Below are 21,889 nucleotides of genomic sequence, written 5' to 3' on the forward strand. Positions count from 1 at the left end.
ATTGAAAATTGGATGAGAACCTGACGTGCCAACAAAGTTGAGAGGGAGCTGTGGTGTGATAGGAACGCGTGGCATACCATTCAAAAATGTCTTGGAAAGAGCTGAGGCTGTGGGAGGACACTTTCTTTGAAGAGGAAGATGAGCTATGTCACTGGCTCAAAATCACATACAAGAAGAAAGAGCTACGGCTCAAAATGATCGAGCAGACAAGGAAAACCATCAAGATGCTAAGGAAGACCCAACAAGGCAAAGATATGCTGGATGATCTTGAAGAGAAGGCTGAAGAGTTGGATGAAGACCTGGAAGAGGTTGACTACCAGTTGATCATGGTGCGAGCGAGAGCCAAACTGTGGCAAGTGAAGACGGCCCGAGACCTCGACACGGAGTTACAAGAGAAAATCATGCTAAGGTGGGGCTAGGAGATTGCCTCTGGATCTGAAGAAGCCAAAGAGCAGGCCGAACCATTCTTGAGCGGGCTGAAAGAGTCCAAGAGTTGAAGAATGGAATGAAGCCAACCAAAGAAGAACTAAAGTGCCAAGAGAAGCAGAAACAAGTGAAAGAAGAAGAAGGAATATGGTCGAACGAAGATGAAGATGAAGACAAGGGGGAGGATGAGCTTGACAGTGATCATGGAACACCTCGTCCCCAAGAAGAAGCTAACGGTTACTACCTCAACTACTACTCGGAAGACTACTACCCAAAAGGCTACCTTGAGGATCAATACTTCGACCTCAAATACCCTCCTGAAGGAGATGGATACTGCTACCCTGAAGATGTTCCCATCGACTACGACCCAGAAGGAGAACACCTCTACACTGACTATCCCTATCCGGAAGAATGCTAAACCGAAGAAGCTCTAGAAAAGGAAGAAATGATGGAATATTATGTGAAGGGAGAAGGATGGAAAATGGATGTGAGTTCAAAGGTAGAAAATATTATGATGGAGTAAGGATACAAAAAAGAAGAGGAAGCAAAGTGGACATGTGAGAGGGATGAACCAATGCACTGAGAAGCTATAGCCCAATTGGTTGAAGAACCAGTGTTAGAAAAAGAGAAGGGGGAGGATGAGCTCGATCCTAATCTTGAAACACCTCTACCCATTGAGATTGAGGGCGAGGCGAGGGTGAGGCTAGGTTGGTGCCCTCTTGTGAGGCATGGGATGCCTTTGATGAAGAAGAAGATGAAGAGAGAGATTTAGAAGATGAGAATGGAAGGGCAAAAGTACCTGGGGTAGGGCATCCGCTACATGGAACCGACACTTCTACTTTAGATGATGATATAGGTGAAGAAAAAGAAAAGAGAGAGGAGTTCGAAGAGAAGAGAGAAGAAGAGGGGGAAGATGAACTCAGCCCAGATCTTGGAACACCTCGACCCCAACAACCCCAACAACAAGAATCACCAAACCCTCGCAATTCAAGGATGATAGGCTAGAAAAAGAGTTGAAGAAGGAAAGAAGAAGAAAGAGATTTGTTAGATGGAGCTATTGAGAAGATCAAGGAAAGGATGAGACAAGAAAATAGAAGAAAAGACATAGAAGAACAAGTAGAGTTAGCTAGAAAGAAGCTAGAAGAAGACGAGAAGCTAGACAATAATAGGAGAAAACAAGTAGAAGAAAACAAGAAGAGAGTTAGGAAAAAGATTGAGCAAGAAGAAAAATATGAAGAAAGCAAGTTGAAAGAACAAATCTGGAGAGCTAGGAAGCAAAAGGAAGAAGATAGGCTAGAGCAAGAAGAGCAAGAAAAGATAGATCAAGGCAGGAAGGCCAAAGAAGAAAAGATAGAAGACAAGAAGAAAGAAGAAGAGCAAAAGATAGAGAAGCAAGAGAATGAGAATGAGACGAAGAAGAAGGCGAAACCAAACACCAAGAAACGGAGGCACGCCAACAGAGCCAAGATGAGAGATGAGAATGAAGATGCCTCCAAAACCCCCCAAACTCAACTCGTGGCTAAGGACGAAGCAACCCCAGCTTTTGATCCAAGGCCACATCCCATCCCAGCCAAATCGGATCAAAGTAGGAACCAAGTGCACTTTCGCAATGGAGTCATTGGCTACGCCTTTGAGCCCGAAGATGCAAACCCTTATGAGCTTGGACAGAATGATTCAGAGGACAAAGCCTCAAAGAAGGGAGAGCATGAGGGATTGCTTGCAATATGGTCCAGCCAAGGTAACTTAGTGCCATGGAAGGGAACCTTGCTAGTTGAGCCTTGGAGAACTCTCCAACTCACTCTTAAGGTGAATGTCTTTGGTCTATGGAACCCGTTGGGACCATACTCAATGCTAACAAAGATTGAGATCTTGGCATTCAGGCCGCAAGTAGTGCAAGGAGTTGTCATCCGGATCCTATGGATCCATGACACACCAAGCACCACTCAGATGGGCATCACCCCAAGCGCTTCAAGGATACCTCTACTTCCGCAAACCAAAATCCTGTCTAAGTGTGACGACTTAGTCCATTTCCCGCCAAGAACCTCGACTCCAAATGAGGCTAAGAAGAGCCAAAGAGGTGCCATGCACCAAGACCGCACCTTCCGTGTGAGAAGGCAAGCTGAACCAACCAGCTTGTCTAAGTACAAAGCAAGCAAGAAAGATCCGGCAAAGAGGCCAAAGAAAACAGCCCAAGTACTTGACTTGGCGATGAGGGCGAAGTGTCTTGGCAAACGAACCAAGAGACCCAAGTCCCCAAGGACCAAGGTGACGGCACAAAGAAAGGGAGGCCCGGCGCACAGAGCAACTCAATGGACTGCCTCCCTTAAGGTGTGGCACAACATGGCAACAACCGTGCGACCACGTCTTGACCCCAACAGTGCGACAACTTGGGATCGCACCTACAAAGCTTGGCATGCAAAGCCATAAGCAAAGTTAGGACTATGAAGCCTCCACTCCTCAAATGTAATTGAGTCGAGGGTGGATTGGAATGTAAAAACAATAAACAGAACTAAGTCTAGATGGGCAGTCAGACCCTGGCCAGCTTGATAGCATAAGCTGTGTTAAGACCCCCAAGTCGTAGTGCGGCAGACACTGACCAGCTTGATAGCAAAGGCTGTGTTAAGACCCCGCTAAGGGAGTCAGTCCTAGACCGAAAGACATTGACCAACTTGATAGTATAAGCTGTGTTAAGACCCTGGAATGAGTCAAGAAACGACCCTTATTTGCTGAGGACAGCAATTCATTAAGTGGGGGTGAGTGTAAGGGTATGGGCTTTGTAGCTATACCATGGCGTAGGAGCCAGAAACACCTATATAGGGAGTAGTTGTGACTCTGAGCTCAGCTTGGTTTCCACTCTACGTGTGATTCCCTATACTCAGTTGAACCCTCACATGTGCGGCGTCATGAGGGTGTAGTCCTGAGATGTGCCTCAATGTTGTATCTTTCGATATCATGAATACAAAGTCCTGTGTATCACGAGGGTGTGGTCCTGAGGGTCTGCACAGTCCCTGCAGGTGATCAAAACAGGCCTGCACTGCCTGCGCAGAGGTGCACAGCCTGGAGGTGCACAGGGCAGGGCAGCAGATGCATGCTTTTCTCCTCTGTCTGCATGATTCTCTTTGTGCCTGTTTGGAACACAGGTGCAGTGTGTGACTGTGGCAGACTGCAGCCAGGCGAGGCCTGTATAGTTGCAGTCCCGAGGTTGTGCTTGTGTTTATGGCTGCTGTTGGGTGCCAACAGGACCTGGTTCTGCAGGGGCTTACCCTAACTGGGTGGCATGCTGCAGTTGTCAGACCTCTCTCTCTCTCTCTTTCTCTCTCTCTCTCTCTCTCTCGCTCACCACCATCTCTCTCTCTCTCGTGCGCGCGCGCACGTGCACACACACTTGTGCATGCACACATGGGAGAGGGGTGGGGCAACTGGTTAAGTAAGCAAATAGATATCATTGCTTGTAGTGATAATATTCGTCCTTGTGACATTTTTAATAAAAATTGTTCATACCTCTACAACTCGAACATTTCTTAAGTTTAAAGCTTGATTGTGTTGTTGTTTGAAGCTAGAAGGCATGTTATGAGAGCTTGTTGACTTTCAAGCAATGGTTCACTTGGGTGGTAAACTTTTCACAGGGAATCTGAAAAGCTGACAGAAGTGACAGTGAGTGAGAAATTGGAAGAATTCCGTGCAGAGCAACAGGTTTACCAGTGAATATTAATGCCTCTAATTTATGATGAGTGTTTATTCTTTCAAGACTGTTAAGCTTAACGAGATCCAGTCAGCTTTTTGGAATTGCTAGAAAATCAACTAGAGAATATGTGAATTTGGATGTTAGAAGACTGTATTGTGCATTTTCTTCCTGGCTTCTCTTTTCTCGATATTTGGGGTTTATAACAAGCAAGCAATTGGAAAACATGACAAAGTTTTATTTGACAAAGCTCTGATTAGTATTTAAGTCTCCTTGTGCAGTATTAGCAAAATTAATTGGAACAAGTGGTAGTTTTGATGAATAAAATACAGTGCTTGTTTTGTATGGAGAAGTTTGCCCCTAGTGCACACGGAATCTGGAGTTCTAAGTTTTAGGCTGATTTGTTCATGTTTAGCTCACAATGATGCAAAAACTTACAACATCTACAATAACAAATGAATCTCGATGGTGTTTTGCTAACCTTTTATGAGGGTTTACTATTTTACTTTTACTTGCATTTGACGTTGCTTTTTTGTTTTTATTGCACTGCGTCTATCTTTATCAAATGGGGCAAATATTCTTACCTGAGCATAAGATCTACAAGGAATTTACAGTGTAATATGTAGGAGGATAGATAAGATACATGGGTTTGATATCATGTTTATCAAGTGCAGAAAATGAGACAAAAGTCCTACATGGTTTCTTTATGGAAAAGTCTGTACTAATGAATAACAAAACACTGCAAATGCCTTCAGTCTAGTTTATTTAATGGTAGCAAGCCTTCCTGGGGGGACTACTAACATTATTACTTTGTTAAGATCCTGAGGTTGTGCTGTGGGGAGCACAGTTTTAAGATTTAGTTTACATCGTAAAATACTTAATGTTTTCTGGCAAGGGAAACAGTTATGATCCTTGGTATGCTAGTTTACCAGAACAAGCTTTCTTTTGCTTTTGTGAAATCTTCTATCGTCTTTCTTTTCATTGGTTCAATTGTGCACTTTGTTTCAAAGAAAATTTCAAGTAGCTGAATAGATACAAAATATTTTGCTTTTAGTGACTTGACTTTTCTGAATATATTCACGTTCCCAATCAATCAGTTTTTGTACTCATACTCTGAGTGACTGCTAAAATTAGAGTGGCATTGAGATATCACTGTTTACTTTATTAAACAGCATTTTATGGGGCCCAGTTTCGAGACTATATCTTCAGTGGGTGCCAATGCTGCCATCATCCATTATGGCCCCAAGGCTGAGACATGTGCTGAGATGCAGCCAGATTGTATTTACCTTTGTGACTCTGGTGGCCAGGTATTTATAAGATAATCCCTCCACACCACTTCAATCCACAATGATGCACAATTCTTGGCAGAACATGCCGCTGTGTGTGCTGCGGTTGTAGGTGCTGAAAGTTGGCCATTGATATCATGAAGTATGTTCTTACATCCCCTTTAGTAAGCATGTGAAGCTACATGTAATTTGGTGTCTGTGATTGTTTTGTGCTTACAGTACTTGGATGGGACAACCGATATTACTCGCACTGTGCATTTTGGTAGACCATCAGAACATGAAAAAACATGTTATACTCAGGTCCCATTTGTTATGTTCTTAATTATACTTGATGGCCTTGCTTTGACTTTGATTTTTGCTAGTAGCTTTACTCATATAGGAAGGTTTGGAGGCTCGTGCAAGGAATCATGAGGACTTAAAAGTGATACTGAATTGAACTTGCAGGTTCTCAAAGGTCACATAGCTTTGGACACAGCTATTTTCCCAAACGGTACCAATGGTAATGATCATTTGGAAGAAACATTTTCAGTCCTGAATATTGTGTGACATACCATATGACATTATGTTTCTCAGGCTTATTTAAGGGTAGTTACTTTTTCTGTCTTATCTAAATTTCTATAGCCAGCAAATTAAGGGCTGCTGCTGCTGCTCTTTGCACTTAATAACAGCAATATGAGGAGCTCCTCTCTCGATGTACTGCTTCTGTGCTCTTGTTTTTATGCTTTGGTCTGTTCTCATGGAAAGTGTGATGGGGTCCGAGAGGTTAAGAGGGAGAAAGAGAGCAATGAAAAGTATAAACAAGGGCAAATGAAGGCAATGTAAAGTGGCTGGTTCATGAATTTGAAGACACAAGAAATACAGCAAAATGAGCTACCGGGTGGCCACTCACAGCAAATAGACATCAAGAGCATAGTACCAATCGAGAAAGAGAAATAATGATAATTAGCGAAATATGAGGTTCCAAAATCCCTGCATTTGTAAGCTACAGATATATGAGACTTGCGGGAGGGTCCAATATGGATGCCTCCCTAGAGAAAACCTAAAGCACGTGAATAGCAGTTGCTTACGTCCAAGATGGTTTCACTGAACTCAAATTTTATATGAAAGCATGGGGCAACTCTTCAACCATTATGGATGCAGCTAAAAGGTGGCCCTGCCAATGCATGATCTTCTTTAAGAAGTACACCAATGACCAGTCATAAGGAATACCTGCCATTGGGGATATGTTCATATGACCTCTCCATCTATAAGATTGCTAGAGCACTGGATTCTTCACGAGTTCTACAACTATGCCTCTTTGTTGTCAAAAGCCCTGCATGTCTCAAGTTACTCAAACTATATACTTGAATCTATGCTGATGGGCACAAGTCATGTGATCAATGTTAACTTCAAACGAGAATAGTAAATTTTGCCAAGGAATTGTGTGGATTTTGCACTAAAGGTGTTGACCAAGTTGCACATGTAGGCTGAAAGTTACAAATGCATATAGAGAGGACAACTGATCTGACATACCCCTCCAGTTGTCCAATTTCATGATGTGTGATTGCATATTTGTCATGTGCGGCCCTACCTTCCCCTCTAGACTTAAAGCCTTCTTTAACTTATAAAAGGAGCTCTTTCTCTCACGTTCCATCAAGTTTTTTTGCTGTTATCTACCACACAACAGCAGCAGTTAGCCCTAACTGGTTAAAGGCATCTTTGTCACCATTTTCGACCACCATAGCTCCCTGCGAGCCCAATTCTGCGAATCTGTCTCCATACAAGAGAACAATGTTGGCTTTTGAGCATTAATATCATAGTAGCAGGGGAACGCCATTCCACCCCCTTGGGAACGTGGGGACATGTTCCATGCTTTAAAAAACTGAAGGGAATAAGGGAACGTTGCGGGGGAATGCCCATCAAGGGAGTACGGCTGGGCCTCCAGCCATTCCCCCTTCACAGGTGCTCCCCGCAGCGTTCCCCCACATTCCCCTCCATGTTCCCCCACGTTTCCCTAGCCGTTTCCCCTTCACAAGCATTCCCCCGCAATATTCCCTTGTTCATTTGGCATTTTTTTGGTGTGGAACGTGTTTCCACGTTCCCAAGGGGGTGGAACGGCGTTCCCTTGCTACTATGGCTTGTATAGTGATCATAGAGACACAATGTGCACATGTTTTAGAGATAGTAGAGAGGAGATGGGTGCATAAGCCCATGGTTTTGCCGCGTTGGTGCATCTGGCCTACAAGTCATCGACAGTCATGGATGATAGAGAGTTCCTTTTGGACTAGCTTGCTTATTTGACTCGTGTGGTTCCTGTGGATGACCACAATCCAGTGTTGGAGAAACTAGGATGTTATGTAGATTAGAGAGAGCATGTGGCTTTTTCTTCTCCCACGTGTTGGAGGAGAGAGTCACTTGTGAAGCCTTTATTTTGGTGGCAAAACTTTGGATACACATTGGAGACCCTTCAGCCCTTAGCCATGAGGATCCTTGCCCAGGATTGCTCCTCGGGTGCCTATTCTCTTATTCACATAAAGATTCGCAATCAGCTTAGCACACGATAGTTAGAGTGGCTAGTCTATTGCCGCACTAACTTACGCATGAGAGGGCTATGATGAGCATGGGTAGTCCAAAAAGTAGGTAAAGTTTAGACACTTAACCATAAAATTTAAAATTGGTTGTTTTAAACTTTGAACTTTGAAGTTTATACTTTACAATTTAGACTTTAACATTTACAATCTTACGTGCATTGTGTAGATGAATGTTGATACATTCAAGTTGATGGGCGACACTCTTCCGAGTGTACATCAGGAGGTGAAGGAGGAGAAGGAGATGATTTTTGCAGAGCTCTATAGAGAGCTTATAGCAGCAGATACTCGTGACACTCGTAGTCAACGTGCTCGTAGACTAAGGTGCATGACCTAAACCTCTTATACAACTAGAGTCTCATGATCAGTGAGAAAAAGATTGAGAACAGGGACCTTGAAAACAATGCATAGTTTGAGTATGAGGATTCCAATGATGAGTACGAAGACTGCTATTCCATCAGTGAAGGAAAGGGAAGAGGAAGTGCAGAACATAGAATATGACACGGATGGAAGTGTAATTGACCAAATTAGAGTAGACTCTAAACCTCGAGAGATCAATGCGTTTAGAGTAAATAAAGGAGTTGTCGAGGTAGATTGTGATTGAGCTTGGCTAGAATGCCTAGAGATGGTGGACTATGAGTAAGTGAGATTAGTCGAGTCGGGCACCACATCATTATTTGAAGTGGAGTCAGCCCAGAGCTATGACCACTAGGGGAGACAATCTCATCTAGTGAGGTTTGTGAGTACAACTCCAAGTCAGAAGTCAGCTCTGATAGTGACCCCAAAATACCATGAAATAATTGCCATGTGCGTCACATGTGCTTAAACAACCTTGCACATTTGATTAATAACTTAATAAAATGTTATCTACAAGATTAAAGCATCTCAAAATTTCACGTCCTCATGAGAGAGAGAGAGAGAGAGAGAGAGAGAGAGAGAGAGAGAGAGAGATTAACGTCTACGAAAGGCCAAGGAGGCCTATGTGACTAAAACGTTACATACAAAATGTCTGGGAAACTCTCCAGGTCCCAGTAAAGCTACCATCTAATGTCATGATAAACTAATCGAGTAGGTACAAGGTGGTACATAGGCTGGGTACAATTCATATGTGTTCCAAGTATGTTGTGGAACTGCTCATGGAGCTTGGTCATCCTAAAATGTCCCGCATGGGTCTATCTAACATCGAGAGGCTGAATCGGCAGGGCATGGCCCTCCGATGGCGGCGTAGTATCCCTTGTATCCTCGACATGTCCCTCCTGTAGGGGCAGGGGATTGGTTGGGCGTGGGCGCCGGGCTTTGCTTCTTACCTTGGCTATGGCTGGAGTGGTCCCCCGCGGCCACGAGGTCAGTGGGGCTGGTGGGGGCTCAAGGGTGGGGATGGTAGTTGGGTCTCAGTAGAATTCTGTGAGCAGACGTTGGGCAGCTCCTTGTCTCTGCTCCGAGGTCTAGAGAAGGTGGTCTGTGTGGCGCCGTATTTCCAGCAGGAAGAGCCCAAGGCATCTCTGGTCCTTAAAATCCATCACTCTGGAGAGTGGCCCGAATCTTGCTCTGAACAGGCAGTGGAAGCATTTCGGATCTAGTAGTACGCTGGGCATGTGCATATGTAGTGTTCTTCTGTCTCCGGCTCGAGCTGGCAGATTTGGCACAGAGAGAGAGAGAGAGAGAGAGAGAGAGAGAGAGAGAGAGAGAGAGAGAGAGAGAGAGAGAGAGAGAGAGAGAGAGAGAGAGAACAACAAAAACGCCGAATCAATGGCGCCTTGTCGCGACCTGCCGCCTGCGTCGTTTTGCCATCTGTCGGCTGCTTCCACCGGCGTGCAGACAGCACAAGCTGTCGCCCGTCCGTCGTTAATCCTGGGGGACTGGGGTCCCCACCGTTTCCCTTCAGTCCACTCGTTTCTGACGTCCCGGTCCTGAGCACCGTTTCTGGTTCGTCCCGCCTTCTGTCGCGCCTTGCCACTGCCTAGTTGCGCTGCCACGTCTGCAGACGCCCATTTTCCTTCGACTGTTCTGCTGTTCGCGGGTCCGCTTGCTCGTATTTGTCCTTTTCTGCAGAGGCGCCCAGCCGCTGTAAACCCTAAGCTCGACAGTCATCAGAAAGGCAGCGTCTCGGCCAGAGTGCCCACTGATTTGTACACAGAGAGAGAGAGAGAGAGAGAGAGAGAGAGAGAGAGAGAGAGAGAGAGAGAGAGAGAGAGCTTCGTCCTTTCGCCCTGCGCGTAAGGGTTTCGGTTGCCGCCTGGCCCCTGCCCTGCGACTTCGACTGTCCCCCTCTGTCATCGCCTGCCCGCCCTGTGCTCCACCCTCCTGCCCCTGCACTATTAGGGTTGTGCCGTGCCGCGCGCCCTCCTGGGACAGATCGCGACTGCGGAGGACAAGGTTGCGTTTCCCGCTATCCACCGTGCATCAGTCCTCCTTCGAGATCAGATCGTGATACACGATGGCTGGTTTGGATCTGGATTTCATAGACCAAATGGTGGCAGCACTTGGCCCGGATTCTGATGCTGAGGAACCTGAGGATATGGTTCCGTGCACCGAAGAGATGCCCCCTGGTCCTGACATCCAGCCTGTGGGTAAACGTACCAAGCATACTTCGGAAGAGATAGGTGTTCATCAGGATCGTTCCTATGCTCAGGTTGCTTCGGATTCTGTGGACTCTCAGGATGTTGACTGGGAGCATTTGCTGGAATTTGCCAACACTCTGCTTGGCGATTATGTTCAACATAATCAGGAAGTCTTTTCTGACTCTGCACCTGACGATGTTCTGGAAGCCACCGTGGACCCAAAAACTGTCCTACGCTCCTTTTCGGTGTTTTATGATCGCGCTGTGATACTCTTCTTCACTGGTCGAATCCCGCTGCTTTCCCGTATTCGCCAGTGGTTGCACAGTCTGCTGCAAGGGGAATGTGTTGAAGAGATTTTTGTTGGGTCCCGAGGTTTTTTTGAGGTTCTGTTGAAATCTGAGACGCACCGTGCTGCTCTCCTGTCTAAACTGCCTTTGTTTTTTGATCGCCGGTTGGTTCATGTGGTTCCATGGCGCCCAATGGCAGATTTTCACCGTCTGCTGCAACGTGAATGCCCTGTGTGGGTAGAAGTGGAAAATTGTCCGGCTGTTTATTGGCCACTATTGAAGGATGCTATGGCCGCTGTGGGCACTGTTCTGGTCCCTCCCAGTCTCAGGGTTGTGAATCGCAACCGCTTATGTATGTTATGGGACACTGCAAGGAAAAGGCCTGCTTGGTTACGCCTCAATTGCTCTGGCATGCATCCGTTACACTTTCGTTTGAAATGGGGTAATTTTGCAGGACATTGCTTTTCTTGTGGACAGTTGGGGCATTTTATGGCCGAATGCCCGGAGCAGCAACACACTTCAAATGTTGGCCATGTTGCGCCGCCCATGGAAGATATGGTGTGTGATGCTCCGTCGCTGGATACTATTCACCCGCCTCAAGTTCTGGCCAAAGGTAAACAACAGGTTTCGGGTCTGGATTCCCGTGCCACTGATTGGGTTGAAGTACGTGCAAAAAAAGGCAATAGGGTTGTTGCTGGCATGGAGAATACTGTGCCTACTACTTCACAAGATTCCATGCGTACATATATGCGCAGGAAGGAAATGTTGTCTTTCGAGCGCTCTGCTCCTGTTATGGTTTCCTCTGCCCCCCGTCCTCAGCCCGCCAGGAAAATGTATTCGGATCGTCCAAAGGGTCCATCTGCTAAGCTGGCTTTTGATACCAGAGGCAACGTCATTACCCCATGGGACTGTCGTTATCCCCGTTCCAACCCCAAGCCAGCAGATATGCCGTCTACTTCCAAATCTAGTCCTCAGAACTCTTTTGCGGTGTTGGCAGATTTCTTGGACGAGGGAGTCCTGGACATTCTCGCCGACAAAGTCAAATCGAGGCAAGCTGTGCCTTGTACCTGATTTTGTTTTGAATACACATGAAAATAGCCACGTGGAATGTGCGAGGAATTTGTTCTCGACACAAGCAACATGCCATGTGGACTGTATTGTATGAGAATCAGTGGGATGTCCTGTGCGCTGTTGAGCACAAGAGTCACGGTGAAGCCAGAAAAGTTGTGGATTGCCATGGCTTTCGTTTGTTCTATGCAGGGACACAGGCCATGCATTATTCGAGTGTGCTCATGATTGTACATGACAAATATCAGCCTGTTCTTATTAAAAATGATGTTCATGGCCGCTTTTTGGTGATTGAAATTTTATTCGAAGGGGAAATCTTATGGTTACTTGGCCTCTATGCTCCGAATGATTCGTTATCTCGTTGGGAGCTTTGGCAGACTTTGCAGACCTCCTTGTCACTTGGCAGACGGGGCTTCTTCATGGGGGATTTCAATATGTGTGTTGATTCTTCCCAGTCCACATCGGAGCATTCGGTAATGGATGCGCCGGAAAGTCGTATGTGGCATGAGTTGGCTCTTGCTGTTCTTAAGCAAGATCTCTGGTCCTGGCTACACCCGTCTTCTACAGGGTTTACTTTCCATTCTGCCCAGTATGCAACAACATGGTCGCGGTTGGACCGTATTTATATCATGCAGAATGATGATTTTCTTCCCGAGATGCTCGAAATAAAAGTGTTGCAGCAATATGCCTTGTCGGACCATTTCCCTCTGCAGCTCGAGCTGCTTGCACAACCCATTGCACCTTTCAAGCAATTTCTGGAGAGACTCCCTTTGCGTTTCAACTCGTCTTACTTGAAGCATGCCATCTTTCAGGGCTATATGCAGCAATTGATTGACAGATTCTTCTTGGACTTCTCCTCTCAGGGCACTGCGTCATTTGAACGATTGCTCTCTAATGTGCAGCGGGTTGCTCGGCAGTATGGGATCTATCATGCCTCTCTTTGTCGGCGGCGTCGACAGGCAGTGGAGGACCTGCTGGTTTTGGTTCGTTCTCTGTTGGTGGACACTCCGGATGATGCATTTCTGCTCGCACTGGCCATGCGGGTGGCTGATCTTATTAAAGAGTTCCAGTTGAAATCATATCAGCAGGCCAAATTGCAACATCTGACGGAGACTTTGCAAGATAGTGCGTGTCAGACCCATAAGTTCTTTCGAGCTCTCCATGCCTCTCCTGCTCGAGAGAATATGACCAGACTCGAGGATGTAGAAGGCCACCTTATCCTGGATCCGCAGGCTATTGTGCATATGTGCAGGAATTATTTCCGCGACCTTCTCGGTTTCTCTTCTCCACCTTCAGCTCAAATTACTCAGGCCCGTTCGGTTTTTTATGACCTGGTCTGCAATCAGCTTCCGCAGGACATGCAAGCTACTATGGAGTCAGATATTTGTGAGGCAGAGGTTATGGACGTCTTGTTACACTTGCCCAAGGATAAAAGTCCGGGTTGGGATGGTCTCACCAATGAGTTCTTTGAGGCTTTTGCTACCCAACTGGCGAAACCATTGCAGGCTTTGTTTCAGCAGGTGTGGGAAACGGGGATCATGCCTTCCTCATGGAAAGAATGACTTATTAAACTGCTTCCAAAAGTTCCTTCGCCATCTAAGTTGACACAGTGGCGCCCAATTTCTTTGATGGGTTCAATGTACAAAATCTTTTCCAAAGTAATGGCGAATCGGCTCCATAAGCATCTCCTTGCCATTGTGCACCCTCTCCAGTATGGTTTCATTAAGGGCCGAAATATTCTGCACAATGTATTGAATGCTCAACTGGCAATTGATTATGCAAGGCATTCTCATCAGGAGGTAGTACTGATTCAACTGGACATGGAAAAGGCTTTTGACTATCTGGACTGGTCTTTCGTTGCTGAACTTATGTCTGCTATGGGCTTTGGTGCTTGCATGTCTCGTCTAATCTACACCATTAGCGCTGCGGCGTCTTCGCGAGTCATGCTGAACGGAGGTGTTACTGAGCCATTTATCCTTGCCCGCTCTGTCAGACAGGGGTGCCCTTTGAGCCCTCTATTCTTTGCCCTTGCGATACATCCAGTTCTTTCGATGTTATCTCATATGGCAGCCTCTTCTCAGTTGGCCGGACTGTCGCTTCCTACAGGACAGCACTTCATTAGCCAATCCCTGGCGGATGATAGCTTTATGATTTTGTGTGCGGACAAGGATAACCTTCGAAAAGCATTGGATGTTTGGGGTCTCTTTGGTCAGGCGTCCGGCCTTCGTATCAATGCGCTCAAATCAGCCATTCTAAGCTGCACCGAGTCGGATTTGCAGTCCTTGGACTGGCAGGGTCTGGTTGTTCCTCGTGGCTCCATTGTCAGGCATCTTGGGTACCCTTTGGGTGTTGATGTTCCCCCAAAGCAGCTTCTGCAGTGGATTTCTCAGAAAATGGTGGCTAAGTTTATGTACTGGAAGTCTCAGGCCTGGCCCTTCCATGTTCGCCTCAAAGTAGCTCAGACAATTATGTTGCCAATGCTCACATATTTCTTGCCATTGTTGCCTTGGACTACTACGACTCTGAATGCTCTTACTCAGTCTATTCGTTTCATGCTATGGAAGAAGACTCATTGCATGCAGGTATTTTCTGGATCTCTTGGTCGCATGCGTGCGGCTGAATTTAAGCAAAGCTTCTGCTAACCAAGTGTATCATCTTCTGATCAAAGATCATCAATGGCTAGTTACTAAAGCGAATGCTTTATGGGGATTGCGTAAATCCCGGTCATGGTGGAGGGCAACTGTGATGGAGGGCTGGTTGAACAAGACACCCTTCAAATATAAAGTCTTTCTTTGGAGAGTGATGATTGGTAGTCTTCCGCTTGCTTCAGCTCTTTCCAAGCGACGAATCTCCAATGGCAACTGTTTCTTTTGCACCACTACTGTGGAATCCGCCCGCCACCGATTTATTTCTTGCCCCATCGCTAAGAAAGTCTGGTTATTTTTGTCGGCTGTCTGGCAAGGGGTGGTTGGTTTCACCCTGCGCCCCTTTGATTGGGTTTTTGGGCAGCCCAAATACCCCACTCCGGCACAGCCACATATGAAGCTTATGTATCACTTTCTTCGATATTGGGGCTGTTGGCATAACTAGACCATTCGGAATGCTTTTCTTTTTGACTCCACCTATAATGTTCAGCGGCATATTGCGAGGCTTAAGGGCCTCTTGTATTGGCAGTTAGATCTTCTCTAGCATTCTGATTTGCTCTCTAGGGAGGACTTACGTCCCTGGCATATGGCAATTTCCTCCGCGTCTTTGCCATGACCTTGTAACTTGTAGTACTTAGAACCTCTTCACGAGAGAGAGAGAGAGAGAGAGAGAGAGAGAGAGAGAGAGAGAGAGAGAGAGAGAGAGAGAGAGAGAGAGAGAGAGAGAGAGAGAGAGAGAGAGAGAGAGAGAGAGAGAGAGAGAGAGAGAGAGAGAGAGAGAGAGCCCTCTGCTTGGACGTTCCGTCGCCCCCTGCCTGCTACCCGCCTTGATCTGCCCGTTTTGCCACCAAGGGCCCATAGAGCGCGCGATAGCGTGAGCCAACAAAGGGAACAAGCCCTTCTCTGCCTGCAGACGTGCCTTCTCTGCACAACGGCCGTCTATTTCTGCGCACGTGCTTCCCAAGCTTCTTCGTCAGTTCAGTGCCGGGTCCGTTTTGCCTGAGAAAGAGGGAGAGCGGCCTGCGCATTCCTGCCTCTCGTGAGATCTTCGTTCGGCCTCTGACCGGTATACGCAGTGATACACCATGGCTGGCCTGGACCTGGATTTTATAGACCAAACGGTGGCAGCGCTTGGTCCGGACTTTGATACCGAGGAACCCAACGATATGGTTCCGTGCAATGAAGAGATGCCCACTGCTCCTGACTTTCAGCCTGCAGGCAAACGCACCAAGCACACTTCGGAAGAGTCAATGGATCATCAGGATCGTTCCTATGCTCAGGTTGCTTCGGATTCTGCAGACTCTCAGGATGTTGACTGGGAGCATTTGCTAGAGTTTGCCAACACTCTACTTGGCGATTATGTTTAACATAATCAGGAAGTCTTTTCTGACTCTGCACCGGAAGATGTTTTGGAAGCCACTGTTGACCCCAAATCTGTCTTGCGCTCCTTTTTAGTATTCTATGATCGCGCGGTGATACTCTTCTTCACTGGTAGAATCCCCCAGCTTTCTCGTATTCGCCAGTGGCTGCACAGTCTGCTACAAGGGGAATGTGTTGAAGAGATTTTTGTGGGGCCCCGAGGTTTTTTTGAGGTGTTGTTAAAATCTGAGACGCACCGTGTTGCTCTTCTGTCTAAACTGCCTCTGTTTTTTGATCGCCGTTTGGTCCATGTTGTACCATGGCGCCCAATGGCAGATGTTTAGCGCCTGTTGCAATGGGAGTGCCCTGTATGGGTTGAAGTGGAAAATTGCCCGGCTGTTTATTGGCCACTGTTGAAGGACGCCATGGCTGCTGTGGGCACTGTTCTGGTCCCTCCAAGTTTAAGGGCAGTGAATCGTAACCGCTTGTGTATGTTATGGAACACTACCAGGAAAAGGCCTGCGTGGTTACGTCTCAATTGCTCTGGCATGCATCCTTTACACTTTCGTTTGAAATGGGGCAATTTTGCAGGACACTACTTTTCCTGTGGAAAATTAGGGCATTTCATGGCCGAATGCCCAGGACAGCAACACACTTCAGATGCTGGGCATGCTACTCATGGAAGATATGGTATGTGATGTCCCGTCGCAGGATGCTATTCACCCACCTAAAGCTGTGGATAAAGGTAAACAACAGGTTTCGGGTTTAGATTCCCGTGGTACAGACAGGGTTGAAGTACGCGCAAAAAAAGGTACCAGGGTGGTTGCTGGCATGGAGAATTCTGTGCGTGCTGCGTCACAAGATTCCATGCGCACTTATATGCGCAGGAAAGAAATGTTGCCGTCGGAGCACTCTCCTCCTGCGATGGCTTCCTCTGCCCCCCGTCCTCAGCCCACTCGGAGAGTGTATTCGGATCGTCCAAAGGGTCCACCAGCTAAGCTGGCTTTTGATACTAGAGGCAACGTCATTACCCCGTGGGATCGTCGTTATCCCCGCTCCATTCCCAAGCCAACAGATATGCCGTCTACCTCCAAATCTGGTCTGCAGAACTCTTTTGCCGTGTTGGCTGATTTCTTGGATGAGGGAGTCCTGGACATTCTCGCAGAAAAGGTCAAATTGAGGCAAGCTGTGCCTCGTACATGATTTTCTTTTACAAAAAACACATGAAAATAGCCACGTGGAATGTGCGAGGAATCTGTTCTCGCCATAAGCAACATGCCATGTGGACTGTATTGCATGAGAATCAGTGGGATGTCTTGTGTGCTATTGAACACAAGAGTCACGGTGAAGCCGGAAAAGTTGTGGATTGCCATGGCTTTCGTCTGTTCTATGCAGGGACACAGGCCATGCGTTATTCTGGTATGCTCATGATTGTACACGAAAAATATCAGCCTCTTCTTATTAAAAATGATGTGCATGGCCGCTTTGTGGCGATTGAAATTTTATTCGATGGAGAAATCTTATGGTTACTTGGCCTCTATGCTCCGAATGATCCTTTATCGCACCGGGAGCTTTGGCATACTTTGCAGACTTCTTTGTCACTTGGCAGACGGGGCCTCTTCATGGGGGATTTCAATATGTGTGTTGATTCTTTGCAGTCCACATCGGAGCATTCGGTAATGGACGCGCTGGAAAGCCGCAGGTGGCATGAGTTGGCTCTTGCTGTTCTTAAGCAAGATCTCTGGTCCTGGCTGCACCCGTCTTCTATAGGGTTTACTTTCCATTCCGCTCAGTATGCAACAACATGGTTGCGGCTGGACCGCATATACATCATGCAGAATGATGATTTCCTCCCTGAGATGCTTGAAATGAAAGTGTTGCAGCAATATGCATTGTCGGACCATTTTCCTCTGCAGCTTGAGATGCTCGCACAACCCATTGCACCTTTTAAGCGATTTCTGGAGAGGCTTCCTTTGCGTTTTAACTCGTCTTATTTGAAGCATGCAATCTTTCAGGGTTATATGCAGCAATTGATTGATAGATTCTTACTGGACTTCTCCTCTCAGGGCACTGCTTCGTTTGAACGATTGCTCTCTAATGTGCAGCGGGTTGCTTGGCAGTATGGAATCCATCATGCCTCTCTTTGTCGATAGCGTCGGCAAGCAGCGGAGGACTTGATGGCTTTGGCCCATTCTCTGCTGGTGGACACTCCAGATGATGCATTTCTACTAGCACTGGCAATGCGTGTGGCTCATCTTATTCAAGAGTTTTAGTTGAAATCGTATCAGTAGGCCAAATTGCAGCATCTGACGGAGATTTTGCAAGATAATGCATGTCAGACTCATAAGTTCTTTCGAGCCCTCCATGCCTCTCCTGTTAGAGAGAATATGACTAGACTCCTGGATGCAGAAGGGCATCTGGTCCTTGATCCGCAGACTATTGTGCATATGTGTAGGAATTATTTCATCGATCTTCTTGGTTCCACTTCTCCACCTTCAGCCCAAACTACTCAGGCCCGTTTAGTTTTTTATGACCTGGTGTGTAATCAGGTTCCGTAGGACATGCAAGCCACTATGGAGTCAGATATTTGTGAGGCGGAGGTTATGGATGTTTTGTTACACTTACCCAAGGATAAAAGTCCTGGCTGGGATGGTCTCACCAATGAGTTCTTTGAGGTTTTTGCTACCCACTTGGCGAAACCATTGACGGCTTTGTTTCAGCAGGTGTGGGAAACGGGGATTATGCCTTCCTCATGGAAAGAAGGACTTATTAAACTGCTTCCAAAGGTTCCTTCGCCGTCTATGTTGAAACATTGGCGCCCAATTTCTTTAATGGGTTCTATGTACAAAATCTTTTCCAAAGTAATGGCGAATCGGCTCCACAAGCATCTCCCTGCCATTGTGCATCCTCTTCAATATGGTTTCATTAAGGGCCGAAACATTCTGCACAATGTATTAAATGCGCAACTGGCGATTGATTATGCAAGGCATTCTAATCAGGAGGTCGTACTGATTCAATTGGACCTGGAAAAGGCTTTCGACTATCTGGACTGGTCTTTTGTTGCAGAGCTTATGTCTGCTATGGGCTTTGGTGATCGGATGTCTCGATTGATCTACATCATCAGTGCAGCGGCGTCTTCGCGAGTCATGTTGAATGGAGGCGTTACCGAGCCATTTTCCCTTGCCCGCTCTGTCAGACAGGGGTGCCCATTGAGCCCTCTCTTCTTTGCCCTTGCGACTCATCCAGTTCTTTCAATGTTATCTCATATGGCAGCTTCCACTCAGTTGGCTGGATTGTCGCTTCCTTCTGGACAATATTTCATTAGTCAATCCTTGGCTGATGACAGCTTTATGATTCTGCGGGCGGATAAGGATAACCTTCACAAAGCATTGGATGTTTGGGCTCTCTTTGGTCAGGCTTCCGGCCTTCGCATCAATGCGTTGAAATCAGCCATTCTCAGCTGCACGGAGTCGGATTTGCAGTCATTGAACTGGCAGGGTATCGTTGTGCCTCGTGGCTCCATTGTCAGGCATCTTGGCTACCCCTTGGGCGTTGATGTTCCCCCAAAGCAGCTTCTACAGTGGACTTCTTAGAAACTGGCGGCTAAGTTCCTGTATTGGAAGTCTCAGGCTTGGCCATTCCATGTTCGCCTCAAAGTAGCCCAGACAATTATGTTGCCGATGCTCACATATTTCTTGCCCTCGCTGCCCTGGACTACTACTACTCTGAATGCTCTGACTCAGTTTATTCGTTTTATGTTATGGAAGAAAGATTCCTTGCATGCAGGCATTTCCTGGATTTCTTGGTCGCATGCGTGCACCCCCAAACGCATGGGTGGAGGAGCTATTTTGGATGCCCAAACTCACATGCTGGCCCTCCGTTGGTCTCTTTTCCGCGCCATGTGCTCAAATCATCATCCGTGGGTCGTTATAGCCCATTATTTCCTTGAGGAGCATGGGCTTCGGCATGGCAATACCCAAATCCAGAGTTCTTGGTGGCATGTTCTTAATGCCGATTCCCGATTCTCTTGTTCCTCTTCATCATTGCTTGCCCATTTGGTATGTTCCTGGAAACTGGTCCTCCGGAAGGCTTAGTGGCATCCGGCGGGGTTTCCTGCCCTTGCTTCGGATCGTCCTTGGCAGGATTGGGACTTTGAAGGCCGGCTGAGTTTAGGCAAAGCTTCCACTAACCAGGTCTTTCTTTGGAGGGTGATGATTGGGGGTCTTCCGCTTGCTTCGGCTCTTTCCAAGCGACGAATATCCAATGGCAACTTTTTCTTTTGCACCACCAGTGTCGAATCTGCCCATCACTGATTTATTTCTTGCCCTATCGCTAAGAAAATATGGTCGTTCTTGTCAGCCGTTTGGAGAGCGGTGGTTGGTTTCTCGCTAAGGCCCTTTGATTGGGTCTTTGTGCAGCCCAAATACCCAACACCGGCACAGCCACATACAAAGCTCGTGTTTCACTTTCTTCGATATTGGGGCTGTTGGCATAACTGGACCATTCGGAGATTGTAAGGGTCTGTACAAACAAAACAACAGAGGATAGATTGGTGCTGAGATCCTAAGGCTCAACGACATATTGAAGGAGACCGATTTAATTCTGTTCTAAGACAGGGTTGGAATTATCTGTGTAACAGGCATAAACTTCAGAAATGGAGAATTTGCAGGAATCTAATGGTATTGATATGGCCTTTCTAGACCAGCATATTGGAAATGGGGACGATAAAGACTTGGCGGAATGCGATGGTGATTCGTCAGCTGGAGATTTTGGGCAGTTAATTGGAAGGGGATGAGATGGGTAAACATTGCAAAATATCGGTCGAGGAACCGGACTTGTGCGCCCTGAATTTGCCTTCGCAAAATATTCATGCTTCGTGTTCTCAGACTAATGAGTCTTTTCAGTTTATGCTGGCCACTGCCAATCATTTGATGTCAGAATATGCTCAAGCTAATGAGGGTAAAGCGAATTCTTTGCCAGAAGGGGAACATGTGGCTGCAGTTACGGGTGCGGATCTGGTTCTCCAGCAGATTGCTGCCTTCCATGAGAGCACAGCCATCTTTTACTTTACTGGAAGGACTCCATTGATCACTAGAATCTGTGCTTGGTTGCAATCAATGCTTGCCAATGTGGAGATGAGTTAGGATGATGCTTTAGTGCATGAGATAGCTCCCCTAGTGGAAGAGATTTATGATGGGGTGATGGGTTTTTTTGAGGTCTTGTTTCGCTCCCCGGAAGTGCATGCTCATATTATGCAACGTATCTCGTTATTCATGGATGGTCAGTTAGTTCATATGGTTCCATGGAGGCCTATGACAGAGTTTCAGGAGGTACTTAGGCAGGCATGTCCAATTCGGGTCGAGGTGGTGGATTTTCCCGCACATCTTAAGCGACTTCTTCCCTTGGTTTTGAGATCTCTTGTTGAGGTGGTTGTGGATCCTCCGTTGGCCTCCCATCGTAGGAATAGGGCATGTATGCTTTGGGATACAAGGAAACCTTGCCTGACCAAAGTTCGTTTTGAGGTTCCGGGATTGCAAACCTTTGGTTTATGAGCTGAAATGGGGCACATTTTCCGGACACTATTTCATATGCTGACAATTGGGACATTTCCCTTCAGAATGTGATAGAAGCCAGGAGGTAATGCAGCGGTCTATGGATCTTGATTTGGATATGCACGACCATCTTCCGTAGTAGATGGTTCAGTAGCCTGAAGCTGTTCTTGCGCCGATTGTCTAGTAGGGACAAGTAGGTGGAAAGAAGACTGCTTCTCAAGCGGATACTCAGCACGCATCGCTTTCCGCGGGTCTGAACTTGGTTAACCACCTTTAGAAATTGCACGGATGAGAGCCTGGCACTCTTAAAATAAATTGTGGTGCGCCTTGCGCTTTTTTACAAAAGTATAGACTCGCGCTATTTCTCGTGCGCCTTTTTCCTTGATTTAGAACTTTTCTGTACTTATTGTGTTTCCAGATTCTTCTTGGCGTGCCTTCGTCTTTTGTTTGACTTTT

General features: G+C 46.7%; 1 protein-coding gene across 2 annotated transcripts in view; it reads left to right on the plus strand.

Moving 5' to 3' along the window:
• APP1 (aminopeptidase P1) overlaps positions 1 to 21,889 on the plus strand; it is a 109,345-nt gene that overhangs the window by 50,628 nt on the left and 36,828 nt on the right. For both annotated transcript variants that reach the window (XM_087698528.1, XM_087698527.1), the window contains 4 exons: positions 4,053 to 4,119; positions 5,281 to 5,415; positions 5,614 to 5,694; positions 5,839 to 5,893. In XM_087698528.1, coding sequence (XP_087554654.1) covers positions 4,053 to 4,119; positions 5,281 to 5,415; positions 5,614 to 5,694; positions 5,839 to 5,893 — 338 coding nt within the window. The remainder of the gene's footprint in view (positions 1 to 4,052; positions 4,120 to 5,280; positions 5,416 to 5,613; positions 5,695 to 5,838; positions 5,894 to 21,889) is intronic.

Source organism: Lygodium microphyllum, chromosome 18 (genome assembly GCF_053477565.2).
Source record: "Lygodium microphyllum isolate KBCC chromosome 18, Lygodium_microphyllum_v1.1.10, whole genome shotgun sequence".
NCBI lineage: Eukaryota > Viridiplantae > Streptophyta > Polypodiopsida > Schizaeales > Lygodiaceae > Lygodium > Lygodium microphyllum.